The 21,321-nt window shown below is 36.2% G+C and overlaps 1 protein-coding gene across 2 annotated transcripts in view; it reads left to right on the top strand.

Moving 5' to 3' along the window:
* Positions 1 to 17,743, top strand: part of LOC140149513 (fibroblast growth factor receptor 4-like) — a 62,771-nt gene extending 45,028 nt beyond the window's left edge. The window contains exons 7-14 of one of the 2 annotated variants that reach the window (XM_072171604.1): positions 6,533 to 6,731; positions 7,597 to 7,734; positions 8,482 to 8,654; positions 9,616 to 9,747; positions 11,019 to 11,086; positions 12,321 to 12,361; positions 13,355 to 13,551; positions 16,646 to 17,743. In XM_072171604.1, the coding sequence (XP_072027705.1) occupies positions 6,533 to 6,731; positions 7,597 to 7,734; positions 8,482 to 8,654; positions 9,616 to 9,747; positions 11,019 to 11,086; positions 12,321 to 12,361; positions 13,355 to 13,551; positions 16,646 to 16,744 (1,047 nt within the window). In that variant the 3' untranslated portion in view covers positions 16,745 to 17,743. The remainder of the gene's footprint in view (positions 1 to 6,532; positions 6,732 to 7,596; positions 7,735 to 8,481; positions 8,655 to 9,615; positions 9,748 to 11,018; positions 11,087 to 12,320; positions 12,362 to 13,354; positions 13,552 to 16,645) is intronic. The other variant, XM_072171606.1, reaches the window with a different exon arrangement.
* The last annotated feature ends 3,578 nt before the right edge of the window (positions 17,744 to 21,321 follow it).

Here is a 21,321-nt window from a genome sequence, read left to right as displayed (position 1 = left end):
CCAATACCTGTATGATGATCTAAGATATTCCAACAATACCTGTATGATGATCTAAGATATTCCACCAATACCTGTATGATGATCTAAGATATTCCACCAATACCAGTATGATGATCTAAGATATTCCACCAATACCAGTATGATGATCTAAGATATTCCACCAATACCTGTATGATGATCTAAGATATTCCACCAATACCTGTATGATGATCTAAGATATTCCACCAATACCTGTATGATGATCTAAGATATTCCACCAATACCTGTATGATGATCTAAGATATTCCAATAATACCTGTATGATGATCTAAGATATTCTACCAATACCTGAATGATGATCTAAGATATTCCACCAATACCTGTATGATGATCTAAGATATTCCAACAATACCTGTATGATGATCTAAGATATTCCAACAATACCTGTGTGATGATCTAAGATATTCCACCAATACCTGTAAGATGATCTAAGATAGTCCACCAATACCTGTATGATGATCTAAGATATTCCAACAATACCTGTATGATGATCGAAGATATTCCAACAATACCTGAATGATGATCTAAGATATTCCACCAATACCTGTATGATGATCTAAGATATTCCACCAATACCTGTATGATGATCGAAGATATTCCAACAATACCTGTATGATGATCTAAGATATTCCACCAATACCTGTATGATGATCTAAGATATTCCAACAATACCTGTATAATGATCTAAGATATTCCACCAATACCTGTATGATGATCTAAGATATTCCACCAATACCTGTATGATGATCTAAGATATTCTACCAATACCTGTATGATGATCTAAGATATTCCACAAATACCTGTATGATGATCTATGATATTCTACCAATACCTGTATGATGATCTATGATATTCTACCAATACCTGTATGATGATCTAAGATATTCTACCAATACCTGTATGATGATCTAAGATATTCTACCAATACCTGTATGATGATCTAAGATATTCCACCAATACCTGTATGATGATATAAGATATTCCACCAATACCTGTATGATGATCTAAGATATTCCAACAATACCTGTATGATGATCTAAGATATTCTACCAATACCTGTATGATGATCTAAGATATTCCACAAATACCTGTATGATGATCTATGATATTCTACCAATACCTGTATGATGATCTATGATATTCTACCAATACCTGTATGATGATCGAAGATATTCTACCAATACCTGTATGATGATCTAAGATATTCTACCAATACCTGTATGATGATCTAAGATATTCTACCAATACCTGTATGATGATCTATGATATCCTACCAATACCTGTATGATGATCTAAGATATTCTACCAATACCTGTATGATGATCTATGATATCCTACCAATACCTGTATGATGATCTAAGATATTCTACCAATACCTGTATGATGATCTATGATATTCTACCAATACCTGTATGATGATCGAAGATATTCTACCAATACCTGTATGGTGATCTAAGATATTCCAATAATACCTGTATGATGATCTAAGATATTCTACCAATACCTGTATGATGATCTAAGATATTCCACCAATACCTGTATGATGATCCAAGATATTCCAACAATACCTGTATGATGATCTAAGATATTCCACCAATACCTGTATGATGATATAAGATATTCCACCAATACCTGTATGATGATCTAAGATATTCCAACAATACCTGTATGATGATCTAAGATATTCCACCAATACCTGTATGATGATATAAGATATTCCACCAATACCTGTATGATGATCTAAGATATTCCACAAATACCTGTATGATGATCTATGATATTCTACCAATACCTGTATGATGATCTATGATATTCTACCAATACCTGTATGATGATCGAAGATATTCTACCAATACCTGTATGATGATCGAAGATATTCTACCAATACCTGTATGATGATCTAAGATATTCTACCAATACCTGTATGATGATCTATGATATCCTACCAATACCTGTATGATGATCTAAGATATTCTACCAATACCTGTATGATGATCTATGATATCCTACCAATACCTGTATGATGATCTAAGATATTCTACCAATACCTGTATGATGATCTATGATATTCTACCAATACCTGTATGATGATCTAAGATATTCTACCAATACCTGTATGATGATCTATGATATCCTACCAATACCGGTAAGATGATCTAAGATATTCTACCAATACCTGAATGATGATCTAAGATTTCCACCAATACCTGAATGATGATCTAAGATATTCTACCAATACCTGAATGATGATCTAAGATATTCCAACAATACCAGTATGATGATCTAAGATATTCTACCAATACCAGTATGATGATCTAAGATATTCTACCAATACCTGTATATGATGATCTAAGATATTCCACCAATAATCTTGCACATAATATTACATTTAGCAATGACATCATTAGCATGCCTTGGGACTTCTGCACAAAACTAGCACCCCATCTTTATTTGATTTGTTTTGCAAATCCTGTCAATAATTATGTATGTCGGCTATAAAATATTAGTAGAAGCTAGTCAGATTTGACAAGTATTATTACTCTTTACTACTGTTTTGATACAGATAATTAAGCACACTATAACAATGGATTTATGATCCTGACATGGTACATAACTATGGAACAGATATATGCAGATTTTATGCTTGTCGTTTGCTTGATTGTTTGTTTTTTATTGGTCATTTTTTTTATGCATGTTTTGTCTTGCCATCCATCACTGAATTCTATATTTAATACAGAAATTCATGTTGATAGAGGGAGAGAGTATTCAAAGCACTTATGCATATTCCACAATTTAACGATGTGGATATCCAGGTGTTACAGAAGCCGGCTATAAAATATATAGTTATTTTTGTGTTGAATGTTTGTGTTGGAGTATATTTATTGGTTGTACATGTAGGCAGGGCCCATGACACATCATGGCAAACTGAGTAGCAAATTGTTGTATTGAGAAGAAAAAAATAGCACATTTTGCAGGAGTTTGATTAAGTATAGGACAATGGAAAAATAACAATATTTCATATTCAAACTTTTGATTAAAGGTACAAATCCTAGAAAGCGTGCAGTTTTATTTAACCCTAACAAACCTGAGTACTACAAAACTCTACAAACAACTTCACCGCGCCTGCGTGCATCCCACAGGATGTGATGACGGAATTGGTCTAATATGGGCACGATTTTGCTGGCCCAGCCAGCGTAAGACCCGTGGCTAAGCATCAGCGACCTAGTGCTTGGCATGCGAGGGGTCTCGGGTTTGAATCCCACCCAGAGCAAACAACTTCTTTGTTTGTTTTCTGTCTTTATCATCCATTCTTTCCCTTCCAGTCGCCAAAAAAGCCCTTCGGGGGTTAGGGTTAAGTAACCACTATGGAAACTCAATATAGACTTATATTTATTAACAGGGATTAGGGTTAATAAACCTTTACAGGGATGGTAGAGTAAATCTGAGTTGCTCTGCATATAAAAAAAATAGTGAAAGTTGTCATGATAAAGTCATGACATAAAGTTGTGATGCCTTGTGCCTTAGTTTTATGCCCAGTGCTTTTATTAGTTGTATGGGGTTGTACAGTGTATATACACTTTGTTATTGATATGTGTAGTTATCCAAACCAGTACTTTTGTTTGTGATTAAACATGCATGGCATAGTTAATATGTTATTGTAACTGTTATATAATTACTGTTTATGAAGGCATGATTTGTATAATTGTTTCCTAGGTGGTTTCGCAAGTTATTGATGAAAGAGATTTACGTCAGGTATAGAAAAGTTTTGTCGCTTTTGCCCAAAAGATCCAACAGCTTCCAAGTCCAGGATCAATGTATGTCTGTGTTTACCCCACCCATGTCTGACTGGATGGCCCCAATTTGTCAATGTTTCCCCACATATATTGCAATAAATGGGAGATTCCAGTAGGTTGTTTGCAAATTGTCAGGTTCAACCAGTTTTCCATATTGCAGTGCTCTTTGAAAGCTTTTTGACATAATCTAAAACTTTAAACACTTTTTACACCAAAGTTGTATGGGTATATTCCATTATTTCTGATAATATCCCATTTGTAGTTTCATTGGTTTAGTAGTTCATAAGAGAATTACACCCAAAATATGAAACCACTTTTTAATATAACACACAGCCATCAATTATTATGCAGATGGTAATAAAATTGTAGATTTTTTGTGAGAAATGGAACCAGTAGATAGTCTACACACTGAGAACCAGATATGTTATAGAATCAACTATACTACTGCTTGATATTGTTAGTGCAGTGGTTTTAAGGGGGTACTACACCCCTGACCAATTTTGTGCCTATTTTTGCATTTTTCTCACAAATTATAGCGCATTGGTGACAAGTAAGATATGTATATTATAGGGGCAAGGACTGCAACTACTGCACTGAAAATTCAGCAACTCAAGGCAAGTAGTTATTGATTTATTGATCAAATATTGGTTTTCCTCATTTTTGGCTGTAACTCCACGACTGTTGTCTGTGCTGAAATAAAATTTCCAGTGCAGTAGTTGTAGTCCTTGCCCCTATAAAATACATATCTTACTTGTCACCGATGCGCTTTTAATTTTTGAGAAAATGCAAAACTAGGCCCAAAATTGGGCAGGGGTAGTACCCCTTAAAGCCTTGCTTTCTGTGAATTGTACAGGGTTTGAACTGGGCAAAATTGGGGTCATTGTGTCAGACTATACCTGCCCTCCCTCCCTCCTACCCTCCCTACCTCCTACCCTCCCTCCCTCCCACCCTCCCTCCCACCCAGACCTAAAAGTCTCTCTGAAGTAAAAGTTAAACTTATGCAAGAACTATTTCCCCAAAATTAGCATTATCAAATCACCCACCCATTTGTCAATATATGTTAACATCCTGAGCTATAGGCTACATGTATGTCCTGCGGCAAACATAGATACATGTATGCATACTACTAATTAAGAGTGGCTCCAAATTGCCTTCGTAGTGTAGGGCTACATTCTTCAGCCATAGACTTGTATGCTTTAGATGCTATTATGCAATGAAATGCACACTTGCACCATCACATTATGTGCATGCTGTTAAGGCTAAATAATGTTCTGACTGCCTCAACATTAGAAAGCCTTTCAATGTGTTATGATCCCGCAGTTTGGTTCCCTGCATTTCGATACTGTATTTTCCTGTGTAATTATGTTGTATTTTTAAATGATTACTTAAGCTTTACCTTGCACATAATTTTTTTTTTTTTTTTTTTTACTGTACTTGCGCTCGTTTAAATGTGTCATGTTAGCTTATCTTTATGCATTGTTTTGGTATAGGTTTTAATCTTGTTCTTAATTGGTTTTATATGTGCATAGTTTTTAAACAGTGCATTTTATATATTTGCTTTCCATGTTTAAATTTGTATCATGTGTTATTATCATGTTTATTTTAAAGCGCTTTGAGATATTATATTGTACTGCGCTATATAAGAATTAAATTATTATTATTATTATTATTATTATTATTATTATTATTATTGTTATCCTACGTCGCTTTACATGTTCTAAAGACCCATTGTATGCAAATTTCTGTCAAAATGTGAATTACTTCAATTGGAGTTATAGAAGGTATGTAAAATAAAAAAATACAACAAGTAAAACTTGCAAATCCCCTTGGCAAGTTTTAATCCTGGACACACTGATTAGTAATGATCATCTTAAAAGGGCATTTCGTGATCCACAGCCTCATCCCCACACTTTTTTCAAAAAAAGTTGAGATTTTTATACCCACTGGAAACCTCTGGCTACATAATGTTTATGTACCAAAATTTTCTTGCAGATTAATTTGTTTAGCAAATATAGGCCTACCGGCAAATTTGAAAAGTAGCCATGGGCGGTGATACACATAATCATGCATAACTCGCAAACGCAAAATCAGAATCAACTCAAATTTGGGGAATAAGCATGGATATCTACTGAAAAATGTCATAAAAAGATGCTAGGATCACGAAATCCTCCTTTCATAAACAATAAACATAACTGGAGAAGTAAAAGTGTATCATGTTCTCTAAAGTACTGTACTATAAAGGTTGCAATAATGTGCTAAAACAATAATTGAATGAGAACAAGGGTGGGTGTGATTTTTGCACCACAATCAGTGGCGTGTCCGGGGGGTGGGGGAGGGGGCTTTAGGTGCTGATGCCCCCGCACTTTGTTAAAAATCATGTAAAATCAGCCGTTTTTTGGTGATTTTAGCCATTAAGCCCCCCGCATAACTCTGAAAGCCCCACTGAGCCCCCCGCAGGAAAAGATCCTGGACACACCGGTGACAATGCTGGACCCTGGTGCGCTTGAACAAGCTTTTTAATAGAGGAGACACTTTCTCATTTAAAGATCAGAATAATGGAGAAATAAGACTCAATAAGAAGAATAATTTATCAAAGATATTGAGCCACTGCACCCCCAAAAAGGACCTAGCTATGAGCAGTGAACATAACACATTTATTTTACCTTGTCTAATGTACATTTTTGTATCTTTCATTTCAGTTCAACCAGGAATCTTTCCTTGTTCCCGATGGTGTGAGTTCCATGAAAGTTCGCTATGCTAGAGAGGGGTGGATGGTTGCTGAGGAGGACCTAAATATTGGCAAATTACTGCATAGTGGACAGTTTTCTTACATCTGTGAAGGGTTGCTGAAATCTAAAAATGATGGGGAACAAAAGGTTATTGTGAAATTATTGAGAGGTAGGCATGACAAGTTAAAACTTTCCCCTGCAACTGATTGATTTTCTCTGTATAAAAGCTAATGTTCGAGATTTTAAGCCACAGCTATCATCTCCATAATAAATATCCATGTTCACAATGTACCATTTAGTTACTCACCATTACATGGTGTTTGGTAGAAAACATGTGAAAAAATATATATATTACAATACATGCATACATGTATACTTGTACTTTGCTAGCTACAGTACCAAAGCAATAGAAACATTAATAAATGATCACATCACACAAACATGATATATACATGTGATATATACCTGGCTAGCAACAGTACCAAAGGAATAGATCAGTAACATTGCAGTTAGGTGTAACTTTTAAACTTTTTCAGGATACACACATATTTATCTGGCCAAACTGATTTACATATTTATATAATGCATATTGAACAATGTGAGGAGGAAAAAGCAATACACTGGTTACAAGTCTCTCAAATAAAGTGTTTAGATGGTCATTACGTCTCTCTTTTACATGAAAAGTGTACTACAGCGTAACTGATGTCTGGTGGCATCACTACATGCAATGCAATACGCATCATGTGACTTGATCAGACCAAATAATGAAATTGAGATAGAGACAAAAATAAGGAGCAAAACAATGCAACACATACGAAAATGGATACATAAAAAGTTCATACCTTCAACTAAGTATGCTAGAAACTAAACTTATGGATTTCAACATCAGTATTAAAGCTTTGGTACTGAGTAAGTTAGTGAGGGTAATAACTCTAATATTCAATGATGTCCAACTTTGGTATGAATGGATCAGATTGTGTCACATATGCAAATCCATGCTGAATTAACATGTACATGTTATGATTGTCTTTCAGATGAAGATGACAACGATTCGGTAGATGAGCTGAAAACGGAGTTTGAAGTCATGGCTAATCTTGGTCGACATCCAAACATCTTATGGCTAATGGGAATGTGTAATAGAACCCAAGAACCAAATAATGAAGAAAGTGCAAGTAAGTTATAATTGCAGGGGTCTGTTTCACAAAGCCTTACTCCATTGATCTTAAAATTGATTGATAAACCCCTATAATAAATCAATCTTAAGGTGGATTGAAAGTGTTTGGGCAGTGGCCCCCTGTCATGGGACTATTTCAGTTGAAATCCATACACCCCCTATGGAAGACATGACCTTAATATTCAACACAGGAAGTGTAGATGTCAAATATAGTCATCCATTCAGGTAGCAGATTTGAAATTGACACCCCCAGTGTGGGAGATTAAAGGTCATGTTTTCCATAGGGGGTGTATGGATTTCAACTGGAATACCCATGTGGTGAGGGAAGTGTATAGATAGTACAATGTAGGCTAATTAGGGAAGGGTCCAGTGTATATGAACGTATCAAATCTTGATTAACATTCAAACATAAATATATTGGGATGGATCTGATGCAGAATCCAAGAAAAATAACAATATTTCAACCAAGTTCAGGGTAAGGAAAATTCCTATCAGCCCACAATGATTTTGATAGGAAACATGTCCAATCATGACTACTTTGCAACAATAGTTTCAAGAAATAATAAGTTATTAGTGAAACATCTATCCCGATAATAACCAATATGTGTTTCAACAGTGCAACAGACACTGGCATATAATTAAAAACAAAGGAACAAAAATCCCAGGCATTATTTCCTGCACATACATAGACAGTATGGTAACATCATGGCAACACTAATAATATGTTGTCATTTGTTCTTTTTAGCTCAATCTTGTCTCATAACACAGTACGCATCTCGTGGAGACTTGTTACGCATCTTACGCCGCTGCAGGGCTCGCCGCCGAGACCAAGAACCATTTGCACCTTTACCACAAGAAGAACTACTCAATTTTGCATGCGATATAGCTGCAGGCATGCGACATATGGCTGCACTCAAGGTAAGAGTTTCATCTCAAGGAAGCTGTTGTCCCTATAAGGAAAAAGTTTAAAAAATGCTCAGTTTTGCATATGTGCAATAGCTGTTAGGATGCAATTAATGTGTTAGTAATTATGAGTTGAGAGGAATGGCATTTTACATTCAGTAACAAATTTCTTTCCAAAAGGGAACTTGTGAAAGGGTATAAACACAATAAAAGACCATGAAACATGGGTCTATGTTTTGAAGAAAAAATTCTCAGATATATGGTTTCCTATTTTAGGTAAATCCCTAGATTTCAGTAAAATTACCCTTTGAAATTTTGGAAGCTCGAAGCACATATCCTGTGTACCCCTGCTCCCATGGCCACATGTAGACTAATTCCAATCAGCCTTCTACACTTCGCATGTACTGTGTATGCTTCGTAGTGACGACTGATTATCTTACAGCCAATATCATGACGGACTTCTGAAAACTATTCAATGCGACTTCAGTTGTGCGCCAGAAGCGATTGACTAGCGACGCCAGCGTGCATCAAGCGTGTCAGCTGTACCGCGCCCTGTGACAAGATCGCGCTCTGAACTTCTAAAAACAACAAACTCGGTCAAAAGGTCAATTTGGACACAACTGCAAGATGCTCTATGCCACAGGAATCCTGTTGCAAAATCCGTCACTTTTTTTCCAAGTAGTTTTCTCAGTCGTCAATCCAGACGGTTGACGACTGAGGGCAGCAGTCTAGGCCACATGCCTGGGTTAGCCCATTAAAACATATTCGATACCACACCACGGGGATGAAAACCAAGACTGAAATAGGAATCTTGAGAGTACATTCCCAAACCTTTCCTGAAATCTGAACATTTTCATGTTGCAGAAAACAATATAACAGAAGAAATTGATCCCTCTTTCTTTTGGCCATGCATACTTTAAAATTGTATCAACACCTGGTTTAATATTGGTACCATCATATATATTTCTTTTTGCAGTATGTACACAGAAACCTGTGTGCAAAGAATGTGTTAATAACATTCAATAATAAAGCCAAGATAGGAGATTTTGGAGCTGCTACAGACGTGCCAATATATCAAGACTATGCTATATTTAGGGCACCACGAAATGTAAGTAACACATTTTAAGACGGTTTAATACTTTGATGTTATAAACAGGTTTTTGTTTGTTTGGTTTTACTGCTTAATCATAGCCACACCCAGGGCCGCACCCTGTCAACTACAGCTGACAGTATAAACATGTGAACTGTCAATCTTTTTGAGAACTTGGAGGATCCCAATGGGTGGGGAAAACCCAAGGAGCAAGTTAATTCAACAATTGAACCTGTTTTGTTGTATATTGAGTAAGCAGTTTGCTCTTAAACCCACAATGACTGTATTGAAGCAAGTAATTCTTGCAGTTATAGCTGCAAACAGCTTCAAAATATACTTGAAAACAGAAGCTATTTAACACAGTTTATGTCCACAAAATACTCTAAAAAAGGTTTAGGCTACTTAAAATCATTGTAATATTACTAAAACTATTGAAAAAAAGCAGTAGGCCAAATGAGTAATGCTGATAACGTTATGAGTGAAGTTTTCCAGAGCTTAAAATAATGTAATACAAATGTTTTTTAAATAGGCCTTAAAGCCATGTGTGATTTGCTTCACAGCGACGCCCTCAATTTTACTTGGATTTCTACTTTTTGCATAATTATAATGCCCAGTGGTATACTAAAATACCACGTAAAAGACTAAGCCTGAGGTGCTTTAATAACAGTAAAATGTAACTTTTTGTATTAAAACCGGGTCGACCTGGTTTTATTCAGAGTTCAACGATCGAGTACTTGCTAACATGTACCGTGGATGTCAGCTTGTATGTACACATGTCGAGTGCGATGCTCCGTGCAGTTACATGTAATACGATCGGCGAGTGTAGTACATGCATTGTAGGCATAGAATGAATCGCAATTTTCTTCATTATACCTCATTTGTTTGGCTCGAAATTAAAAGGGGATAATGTGATCAGTTAAACATTTAAATAAGAATCTATTCTTTTATGCAAATCACACATTATTGCTTTAAGTTAATTTTTTATTACTTCTGTGGTCTGTATTGTGCACCAAGCGTACACAAGAGTAAACACAGAAGTGATAAGCAATCATGCTGATTGGCTGATCAACACCCTTGACAACAAGACGGTTGACTCATTGGTCATTGGCACGTAGAAAAAAGGGAAGAGATCGCCGATCACCAGTGTACATGTATTATACCTGGACCATGGAAGTACTAAAAAAATCAGTTTGAGTGTTGCATGCAATTATCATAATTAACATGAAAATTGCACAGCTGTTTCCTGTGGCCACAACATCTATAATACATTATGTGTTTATTTTGTACAGAAACACCAGATCAGGTGGATGGCATATGAGGCTTTATTAGAAGGGATCTACACCTACAAGAGTGATGTGTAAGTACATCAATATCACGCAGCTGCTAACCACATATGCATGTAACAACATATATATATAGGGATGGGGTCTTATTGATTTGCTTCATTGTGTATTGTTAATAAAAATAGAACATAAACGATATATGGTGCACAGGGGTGGCCTACTTTATTGTACATTGGGATTGTTGCCCAGCAACTTTCATGTATCGGGTATGCTGTAAAACTATTTATATTTTCATTATGACACGATCTGGTCCACAAAGGCCAAAGGAGGTATTTTTGACAATTGAGTTACTATAATTATTAGCTCATATAAACATTAAGCTATCATATACAGGAAACACCAAAGGTCTAGGATCTAAAGTTATCAAGTTTTGTGATGTCTATTTTATGTAGCTTATTGTTTTTTAACTCTGTATTTTTGCCTTTATCTCAATTTCAAATTTGCCGCCTTTGGCCTACATGGACCAAATCATGTTACAATTGTACTTGCATGTGTCTGAAATTATAATTAAAGACAGAGATAAAAAGAATTTATCGCGTCTGATGTCACTGTCAATTACGATCCTTGATTGGTTTACACAGGTTAATCAGCGCCAGAAAGGAAGACCGATCTATCTGGTGCTGATCGGAGAAAAGGAATAGCAGCAAATGGCTAAAAATTACGTGACTTTTACAAGGCAAAAAGCAGCTTTTCTAGGCATTGTGGACATGGTGCCTTCGGTTAAGAAGGTTTCCTACTATAAAGACCTAACTTTTGAGATGGTTTGCATGTCGAAAGGTACAAAATTAACAATAAGGCGCCCGGTTATAAATCCGCTGTTCAGCAAGTCATCATCACGACACTTGTAAACAAACCGTGCTCGAGTTTGATTGACAGATGACGCCAGACGCGATAAATTCTCTTTATCTTTGTCTTTCATTATAGTTGTGCATTAATCTGGTCCTGGTCCTCATTGTGACAGTACAGTAAGATGGATATATCCCATATAGGATTACTGCTAAAGATAGGAGCTAAATTATTAGTATTATTAGTAGTAGTAGTAAAAGTTATCATATAAAATGTTAACTTACTATTTTTATATGTGATATCAGTGACGTTTCACATCCTTTCAGGATGTTTTCTCAAACTCATCTGAACAGGTGGTCTATTGTATTGACTGAGTGACATAAATTATTATTATTATTCTCTTTAGATAAATAATGTAAATAATTATTCAAATGACTTTTTTTCCTTTTCTCTACCATACAGGTGGTCCTTTGGAGTAGTCCTTTGGGAAATCGCCACTTTAGGTAAGTCAACAGAGTCAACAAAAGTGTGAGGGAGGGGCACACCAGATATTATGAATCTCCATATGTGACACGATCAAGGGAAATGAGTCGGATGTCGCTAATATTGATTTTGAGATATTGGCAAAGAAAGTGTTTAAATTCTTTTGTTTTATATTGTTTTCAGCGATTGATAAATTAATGTAACTTTGCAAAGAAAAATCATATCAACATGGGGTTTTCAGTTTCTGAAAGCTCTAAATGTCCTCTTTAGAATCCTATGTAAAACTCATTTTCGACCAGGGTCGACATGTGACTCATTTCCCTTGATCACGTCACATATGTTTATTTCAAATGACCCCTGAAATGAAACCAGAAGTAACTTAGTCAAATTTAACATTGTATAATCAAGAGTATGAGCTAGACCCAGGTTTTTAGGCAAAAAAAAATTCAAAATCAGCCTATTTTTTGTCTATTAGGAGTCACTCCACCCCAGGTCCACCAGTCCTGAGTATACCCCTGTCATTGGTGCATTTTAGATACCATATATTGCAAACTGGTCTTTTATGTTTTTTGATCAAATGTGGTCAATTGATTGGTACGCATTAACTATGCAAACATTTCCTTGGAGACAGTGCCGCCGAGAGCCATTACGGGCCCGGGGGTAAAATGAACGCACAGGCCCACTGAGGTCTCTTTTCTTTGCTTTTAATGGCCCATTAAGGTATGTTTTCTTTATTTTTACGTGCCCCCTAGGACCCCGGGTCCAGGGGTAACGCACTCCTTAACCCCCCTTGTCGGCGGCACTGCTTGGAGAGAGAGGAAGTTACTAGCTACCTACCCTAAAATAAACACATGATACCCTTGCTAAGGAAACAATACTCAACTTTTCAACATTACCCCTGTTAGCATTTGAAGATTACATGACTTGTGTACATTGACATTGAAATCACCCAAGCCCATCACACTGGTAGATCTGCTGACCTATTTATTAATTTGATGAAAATCTTAATGCAGGTGGAATGCCCTACCCAAATATGAAGACAACTGATCTCACTGGTGAACTAAAAGCTCATCACCGTATGGATTGGCCCAAACATTGTACAACGGAGCTGTATGATCTGATGTTGAGATGCTGGCATCGACGACCAGAGAGTAGACCTACATTTGATTTGCTGGTGCAGGAGATGAAGAAACTCAAAGGATCAGGCAAGGTGAGTTGTCATATCATTGTGATCACTGCATACTGATGAATCATAGATAACTACAAGGCGGTTCTCGAACCACGAGTCTCGCCTGCTTTTGTGACCGCCTGCTTTTGCGATAACTGTTGGTAGAGAGGTAAATGAATTTGGCGGTTATCGGCTGGGCACGATTATCTGGCCGATGGTAACTGTACCCACCAAGTTTCATGCCCATGCAACAGTTTTTACTAATATGACCTCAGATGACCCCTGGTGGCCCTGAAATGACCTTCTAAAATTTTGGCTCTAAATGTTGACTGTACCCCTCGTGCTAAGTTTCATGCCCATAAGACAGTTTTTACTAATTTGACCTCAGATGACCCCTGGTGGCCTCGAAATGACCTTCCAAAAATTTGGCTTTAAATGTTGACTGTACCCATCAAGTTTCATGCCCATACGAAGTTTTTACTAATTTGTCCTCAGATGACCCCTGGTGACTCGAAATTACCTTCCAAATATTTGGCTTTAAATGTTGACTGTACCCACCAAGTTCCATGTCCATCCAACAGTTTTTACTAATTTGACCTCAGATGACCCCGAAATGACCTTCCAAAATTTGGCTTGAAATGTTGACTGTACCCACCAAGTTTCATGTCCATACGACAGTTTTACTAATTTGACCTCAGATGACCCCTGGTGACCCCAAAATGACCTTCCAAAAATTTGGCTTTAAATGTTGACTGTACCCACCAAGTTTCATGTCCATACGACAGTTTTTACTAATTTGACCTCAGATGACCCCTGGTGACCCCAAAATGACCTTCCAAAAATTTGGCTTTAAATGATGACTGTACCCACCAAGTTTCATGCCCATACGAGTTTTTAATAACTTGACCTCAGATGACCCCTGAGTGACCTCGGATGACCCCGTAATGACCTTCCAAAAATTTGGCAAAACCAAAGAACTATTTCATCAAAGTAATAAATCAAAACAGAAAGATGCTTCCTTTACGAGTTATCACTCATTGAAAGTGCTACTTTGCTATACTTTACATGGAAAGCGACTATCTTAAAGTCGTCATATTTCCTTAATTACATGACCGATCAAGCTGTTATTGGGATATGTGATGCACAGTTGAAAATTAATTATTAAAAGATTTGGTGACCTCAGTTGACCTTTGACCTTGTATGTGACCTTTGACCTCACGAAATTGGAAAAAGTATGTTGCGCTGAAAAATCAAATTTGGCAATACCAAAGAACTATTTCATCAAATAAATCAAAACAGAAAGATGCTTCCTTTACGAGTTATCACTCATTGAAAGTGCTACTTTGCTACACTTTACAAAGAAAGCGACTATCTTAAAGTCGTCATATTTCCTTAATTACATGACCGATCAAGCTGTTATTGGGATATGTGATGCACAGTTGAAAATTAATTATTAAAAGATTTGGTGACCTCAGTTGACCTTGTATGTGACCTTTGACCTCATGAAAATCTAATCGGTCGAGAACCTCTGGCACCGCTTCTCCTCACCAAGTTACGCCACTGTACCCCATACGGATCTCCAGATAATCTGTTCACAAGGTATTTTGCTTATTACGCATATATTATGCAAATTAGGTACTTAATTACCATATTTTACGCTCAAAATCTAATCAGGTCGAGAACCTCTGGCCCCGCTTACTCCTCACCAAGTTACGTCACTGTACCCCATACGGATCTCCAGATAAGCTGTTCACAAGGGTTTTTTGCTTGATACGCATAAATTATGCAAATTAGGTACATAATTAGCATATTTTGCGCTGAAAATCTAATCAGGTCGAGAACATCTGCCCACGCTACTCCCCACCAAGTTACATCACTGTACCCCATACGGATCTCCAGATAAGCTGTTCACAAGGTTTTTTTTTGCTTGATACGCATCAAATACGCATAAATTATGCAAATTAGGTACTTAATTAGCATATTTTGCGCTGAAAATCTAATCAGGTCGAGAACATCTGGCCACGCTTACTCCCCACCAAGTTACGCCACTGTACCCCATACGGATCTCCAGATAATCTGTTCACAAGGTATTTTGCTTATTACGCATAAATTATGCAAATTAGGTACTTAATTACCATATTTTGCGCCAAAATCTAATCAGGTCGACACCCTCTGGTCATGCTACCCCTATAAAGTTTCATCATCATAGCACTTACGGTTCTCAAGATAACGCTGTTCACAAGCTTTTTCCGAACGCACACACGCACCCCCACACGGACACACACACACCATAGTGATTACTAAGTCTCTCCCTGAACATTCAGGCGAGACAATAAACAGGTCCTTTTGTATTATGATGACCATAGATGGTGACATTATCAACTTCTTTCATGGTGCAAAGCTCTTTTTTTCCAACCATAAGTTATCATAGGGTTATGCTTCATTTTGTCCGATTTTTATGACTGGCTAAAATTTAAATTTAAAAAAGATAATAAACACATTCTAAATTCAATTCAACAGCTTTTCAATCCTAAGTTGACTTAACAAATGTACTGTATTTACAACAGCCTACACCCCAGACCATGTTCATTGCATTACACGGTTTTGTGTGCAGTTGCATCATGACATTGTTTTCACGAATCTTTACATTGTTGTTCAGAAACTGCTTGTAAACGGCATCTAATTTTGTAAGAAATAGACTGGTTATCATTGCAAACACCCAATTTGCTTTAATTTATCACACTTTTTAAATACTGTATAGCGAGTTTAATAGGGGGTTTAATTTTTTTTGCTTTTCGTGGTCCAACAGGTAGCCGCAAATTTTTAACCCAGCAAAAATGTTTATTACACATATAATTTAATGTGAATATATTTGGAAACACAAAATTAAAGACCCACTAAACTGTCCAGAATTGATAAAATCACAAAAAAATTTACAAAGCGAAAATATCCTACTATACAGTAGCAGATAAGTAGTAATGTATTTAAAACAAAATACCACATAAATCCCCAAAAAGTAAAAACATGCAATCCTAGCCATATTTAAAGTTATTATTTGATATAGAATACATTTATTTGAAAATGAAGTCATTTTTTGGACAAATGCACTAAATCATTTTTCTTTTTACCCCTGCAGAAGCAAATCAACTTGAAAGACTACACATTCCAAATGTATGTTCCTGTCAAGCTTCCAGAAGACTTAGAAGATGATAACATGAATGACTCATTTGTTTAATTGAACTCCAGTTTGCCTTTGTGCCACCAAGTGCCAGAAGCCTTGGTTTAGATCAAAAGAGTGAAAAAAGGTTACAGGCATCGTTTTATGCTTGCAACTCGTCCAATGTTGCCAATTACTACAACAAATTAATGTTTCATAGCATTGCATGTTAAGTCATGCAAAACATTTTGCTGACAACTCTAACCTTAGTCCGAAGGTTCGCTAGTCCGAACACGTAATTTACCAGTCGCTAGTCCGAATTCTGAGAAAGGTTTGCTAGTCCGAATATCGGGTTCTCTCATTCCGAAGGTTCGCTAGTCTGAATTATAATAGGGTTCTCTAGTCCGAATATAGAATAAGGCTCGCTAACCCTAACACTAACCCTAAGCCTTTTTCTATATTCGGACTAGAGAACATTCAGATTAGCGAACTTAATTTGGTTTTCGGACCAGCGACCCTTCAGACTAGAGAACCTTCGAACTAGAGAGAAGTCACAAAACATTTTAAGCATCAGTTGCCAAATCATTGCATGATATGATTACATCCCCAAACAAGGGCAACATTTCATTGCAAAAAGAAAAGCAATTCCCATCAGCTTGAAAGTTCTTGTCCTGGGGGAGGGGGCACTCACTGAAAATGGATGACAGGGTGTGCAGGCACACTTACCCCTTTTTCGAATCCATTCCACCCAATGTTGTTTTTGTTTCACTGTCATCCAATGGCCCAATTTTCAAAAAAAAAGTTACATATTTTTTTTCAAATATGCAATATATATGACATTTTAAGATTATTTGAAATTTTCAAATCAAAAATGTGCCAAATTTTATAGTTCATCATCATTATGATCCAAAAGAATTGTCCAAGTCTCACTGAACGAATCCCCTTTTCAGACCTTTTCACCCAATGACCCCTTTTTGGTGTCAATCTTCTCATTGAAAGACCCTAGTTGTCCACACAACCCTGTTACTGCTTGTTGAAATATCACATATGAACATTTTTAGTGACAACTTTTAGTGAATCTGGTTGGAACAAACGTTTCCTCTATTTTAGACTGGGATACATCACTACAGAAAATGTTAAGACTATTCTTATAATTGGCAGCCTATTGCCAATCAGGTGGTAAGTGGATAACATTATTAAGAACAGTTCATAAAATCTGCAAGCCAGGCTGAATATGGTTCAATGGTCTTGTCGATTGTAATATTTTACCAATTATTGTTGACATATCTAAAAATGTTAGGGCTATTGAATTTGGTAACACCTCAGATGCTTCATATACACTATTTGGCATGTTTTCAGCTTTTGCAAACTTCATAAATATATGACATCATCCATTTACTCCTAATCTGCAATATGCTGCCAATTATAAAAACGGTACATTGACATAAAGACTCCCTTAATTGAAATACATATTTTACTGTAACCAAAACACTCCTGGAACAACTTGTGTACGTCCAGCAGAGGTAATAGAGTTCAATCAGTGCTAGGGTCAGCATGAAGACACTCTAAACCATTCAGCATACTTTTTACTTGCACCTTCCTGATGTACAGCACCAAATCTAAGTTTTTCGCACCGCACCGACTGTGAGGTCACAGTATCCCTCTTCCAGTTTAGTTCCATGAGCTGCTGTAGGAAGTTATCCACTGAAGACTGAAGGTACAAGGTTCAAGTAATCATATATATTTGTATACATCAGTATTGAAGCTAGTAATAGATTATTTCAGAGAATACTAATTAGCTGTGCCTAAAGTTACATAACAATCGTATCATCATGATCACTGCATAATGATGAATTCAAGATAAATGTAAACGGGTCCTTTTGTATTATGACTATAGACATGATAGGGGGTGACATATTCACCATTTTTGGTGATTTGCATAGGGTGATAGCACCTTTGTTTCATAACCACTAAGGTATAGGAGGACATTTTTTGTTTTAGCCATAGCCCCCTCTGCAGAAGTATTTACTTATATTTGAACTTAACTCAAGTAGCATCTGATGCAAATTTTGTTACATAGTTGTATGGGGTTATTTTTATGGGCATTTAAGTGCCTAAAATGATATGAGGCTCTAATGCCCTTTCCAGCATTCTCTAATCTTCATTCTCCATAGACGTTGCATGTAAAATGAAAAAAGTCCACACAAAAAACCACACAAGTTTGATATAAAATTGGATCAATTAAGCCTATATTTACTGGTTGAGCTATGAGTTTAACCATGGAGGTATATAAATAAATGGAGAATGATCTAGCCAAGCATCTTTTGTACTACGTTGGTTATGACCAATTATTGTTGAATAGGCAATTTCAGGGGATATTGATTATGCTAAGCTGATTACATTGTTAAGTCTGTTTCACTGGTCATTTATTTCAATGGGGTGCTAAATGCAGTTACTTATAATGTTTATTGGAAAGTGCTCATGTTTCAGAAAATTTAATATCAAAATGTCATTTTCGCCAAAAAATTGCATTGAAATCAGTTTTTTTGAATAAAATAAACACCCTATCTGTAGGCCTATACCTGTTATATTGTGACCCCCTACATTTTGGTCATGACTCTTGAAAAATTAAATTAGGCTATGACCCCTATTTTTCTTTCCAAAAGTTATGACCCCCGTATAGGCCTATTTGGAACCCCCCTCCAAAGAAAATGATGGCCCCTAATAATATTAATAATCATTTAGGCCTAAATACTGATAATTATTTATTATAAAATGAGAAGTTTAATGATGATGAAAAGATTTTAGCTGAATTCAAGTACTTCCGTAAATTTTACTCGCTCTTAACTCAATTGGCCCAAATTGGCCCAACATAATTTTTTCACAATCGGAAGGTAAAAACGTTTTGCTTTCATTTGCACTATATTTGAACTCCCTCAGACCCCCTTCAAAGCTTAATATATGAACATGAAAACTAAGTATATTTGTCAAGTTACGGCACAACTAGTGTTGAAAACAGTTTCATAACTTGAGAACAGAACATCCAAATTTCATCGGGTTTTCGCACAATCATACATTGAAACTATAAGCTATCAAAACTGGCGACTTTGAACAGCTAATTGACTAGCTGACGCCATTATACAGTCTCTTTTACAAGCCTTCCGCACGGGTCAATGTAGGGTCAATTCCTATGAGGAAATTTTGGGAGTGACGATCAATGAACCATGGTAGAGTCTCATAACCATCGTGGAGATCAATAGCTTGGCTGAAGTGGCTAGTCATTCAAGTTTGGTGACTCATTGAATAGAGGTAATCGGATAATCTCCACTTAAGAGATTAGAATTCTGGCGATCATTCTCCATTTATTTATATACCTCCATGGTTTAACAATATTGGATGAGATGTAGTCGAGTCCAGTATTTTACAGTTCTTAGCGAGACCAATAAATATTGGGCGTAAAGAATCCAATTTTATCATTATTATGTTTTGGATCCAATATTTTCACACGCGTGGATTCATTAAACATAATAATGTAATAAAATGTGCACAAAATGCTAATTGAGTGAGTACATATATGCAATACACTAGTTTTTGAGAAGGGGCTATACAAAATATGTAGGTATTGTATGTGACTGGTATGTATGGTCTTTTCAAAAATGTCCATCTGAAACAAAGATGATAGAGGAACAGTTTATAGTAACCTGGTATTCATCATTTTGCAGAAATGAGGTATGGTGCAAAGGTTTGTATAAGAATATTAGCATTAAACCAAATATATGTAACGTATTACACAATGCTAGGATTAGCCGAAATGTTAACAGTATTTGAATGTTATTTATATGTGGGATAGTATGTACAGGTATAACCGATGTAAATATTGCTAACTAATATGGACAAATGCAAACCAACTAACCATATTCCAAATCCAGCAATATGTATTAACAACCAATGGTATTATATTATTGGGCTTCCATACAAGTGGCCTTTTTTTGTATTATGTTATTTTTGCAAGATAATGGTAGCAATATTTCATTTGTGTTTAATTCTACAATTTTGTTTATCAGTGCCTGAATATGTTTCAATCAGTCAGTTATATAATTTCATTATTAATATTTGAAATTCTTGTAAATGCAGCATTTCACTATTTGGTATTATACTTTCCTTCACCAATGTGCCTGCTACAGGTATATATCGAGGGCTCAGTGCAACAATATAACTCTTGGCAAAAATGAGATTTTGGTATGAAAATGTAGCTTGCAACACCATCCATTTGACAGCCACAAAATCTTGACTCCACCATGGTATATATTCAAACAGTACACAATTGAAAATTAGGCTAACGAATGTGTCCGAGCAACATCTTACCTCCAGTGGAGTTCCATAGAGTTTGCATTAGCTTTTGCACTCGGCACCACAAAATCTTATCGCCACAGAGTTACAAGAACGTGGTTTTTCTCAAAATGGCAATTTTGGCGTTAAGATACTCTTGCTCTGAGCCCTCGATATGCTGCTACAGGAGGTGTTTTTTTTATATGAGAGTAACGAAAGGCAAGCATTATTTTTAGTTTGAGCAAAAATATTACTGATATAGGTGGCTGTACAAACATGTATTTTTGTAAGACCAATCTATTGTATTGTTTTTGTGGAGGGTGTCT

The sequence above is a fragment of the Amphiura filiformis genome, chromosome 1 (genome assembly GCF_039555335.1).
Source record: "Amphiura filiformis chromosome 1, Afil_fr2py, whole genome shotgun sequence".
NCBI classification, from domain to species: domain Eukaryota; kingdom Metazoa; phylum Echinodermata; class Ophiuroidea; order Amphilepidida; family Amphiuridae; genus Amphiura; species Amphiura filiformis.
This window is presented reverse-complemented; position numbering and strand designations above follow the sequence as displayed.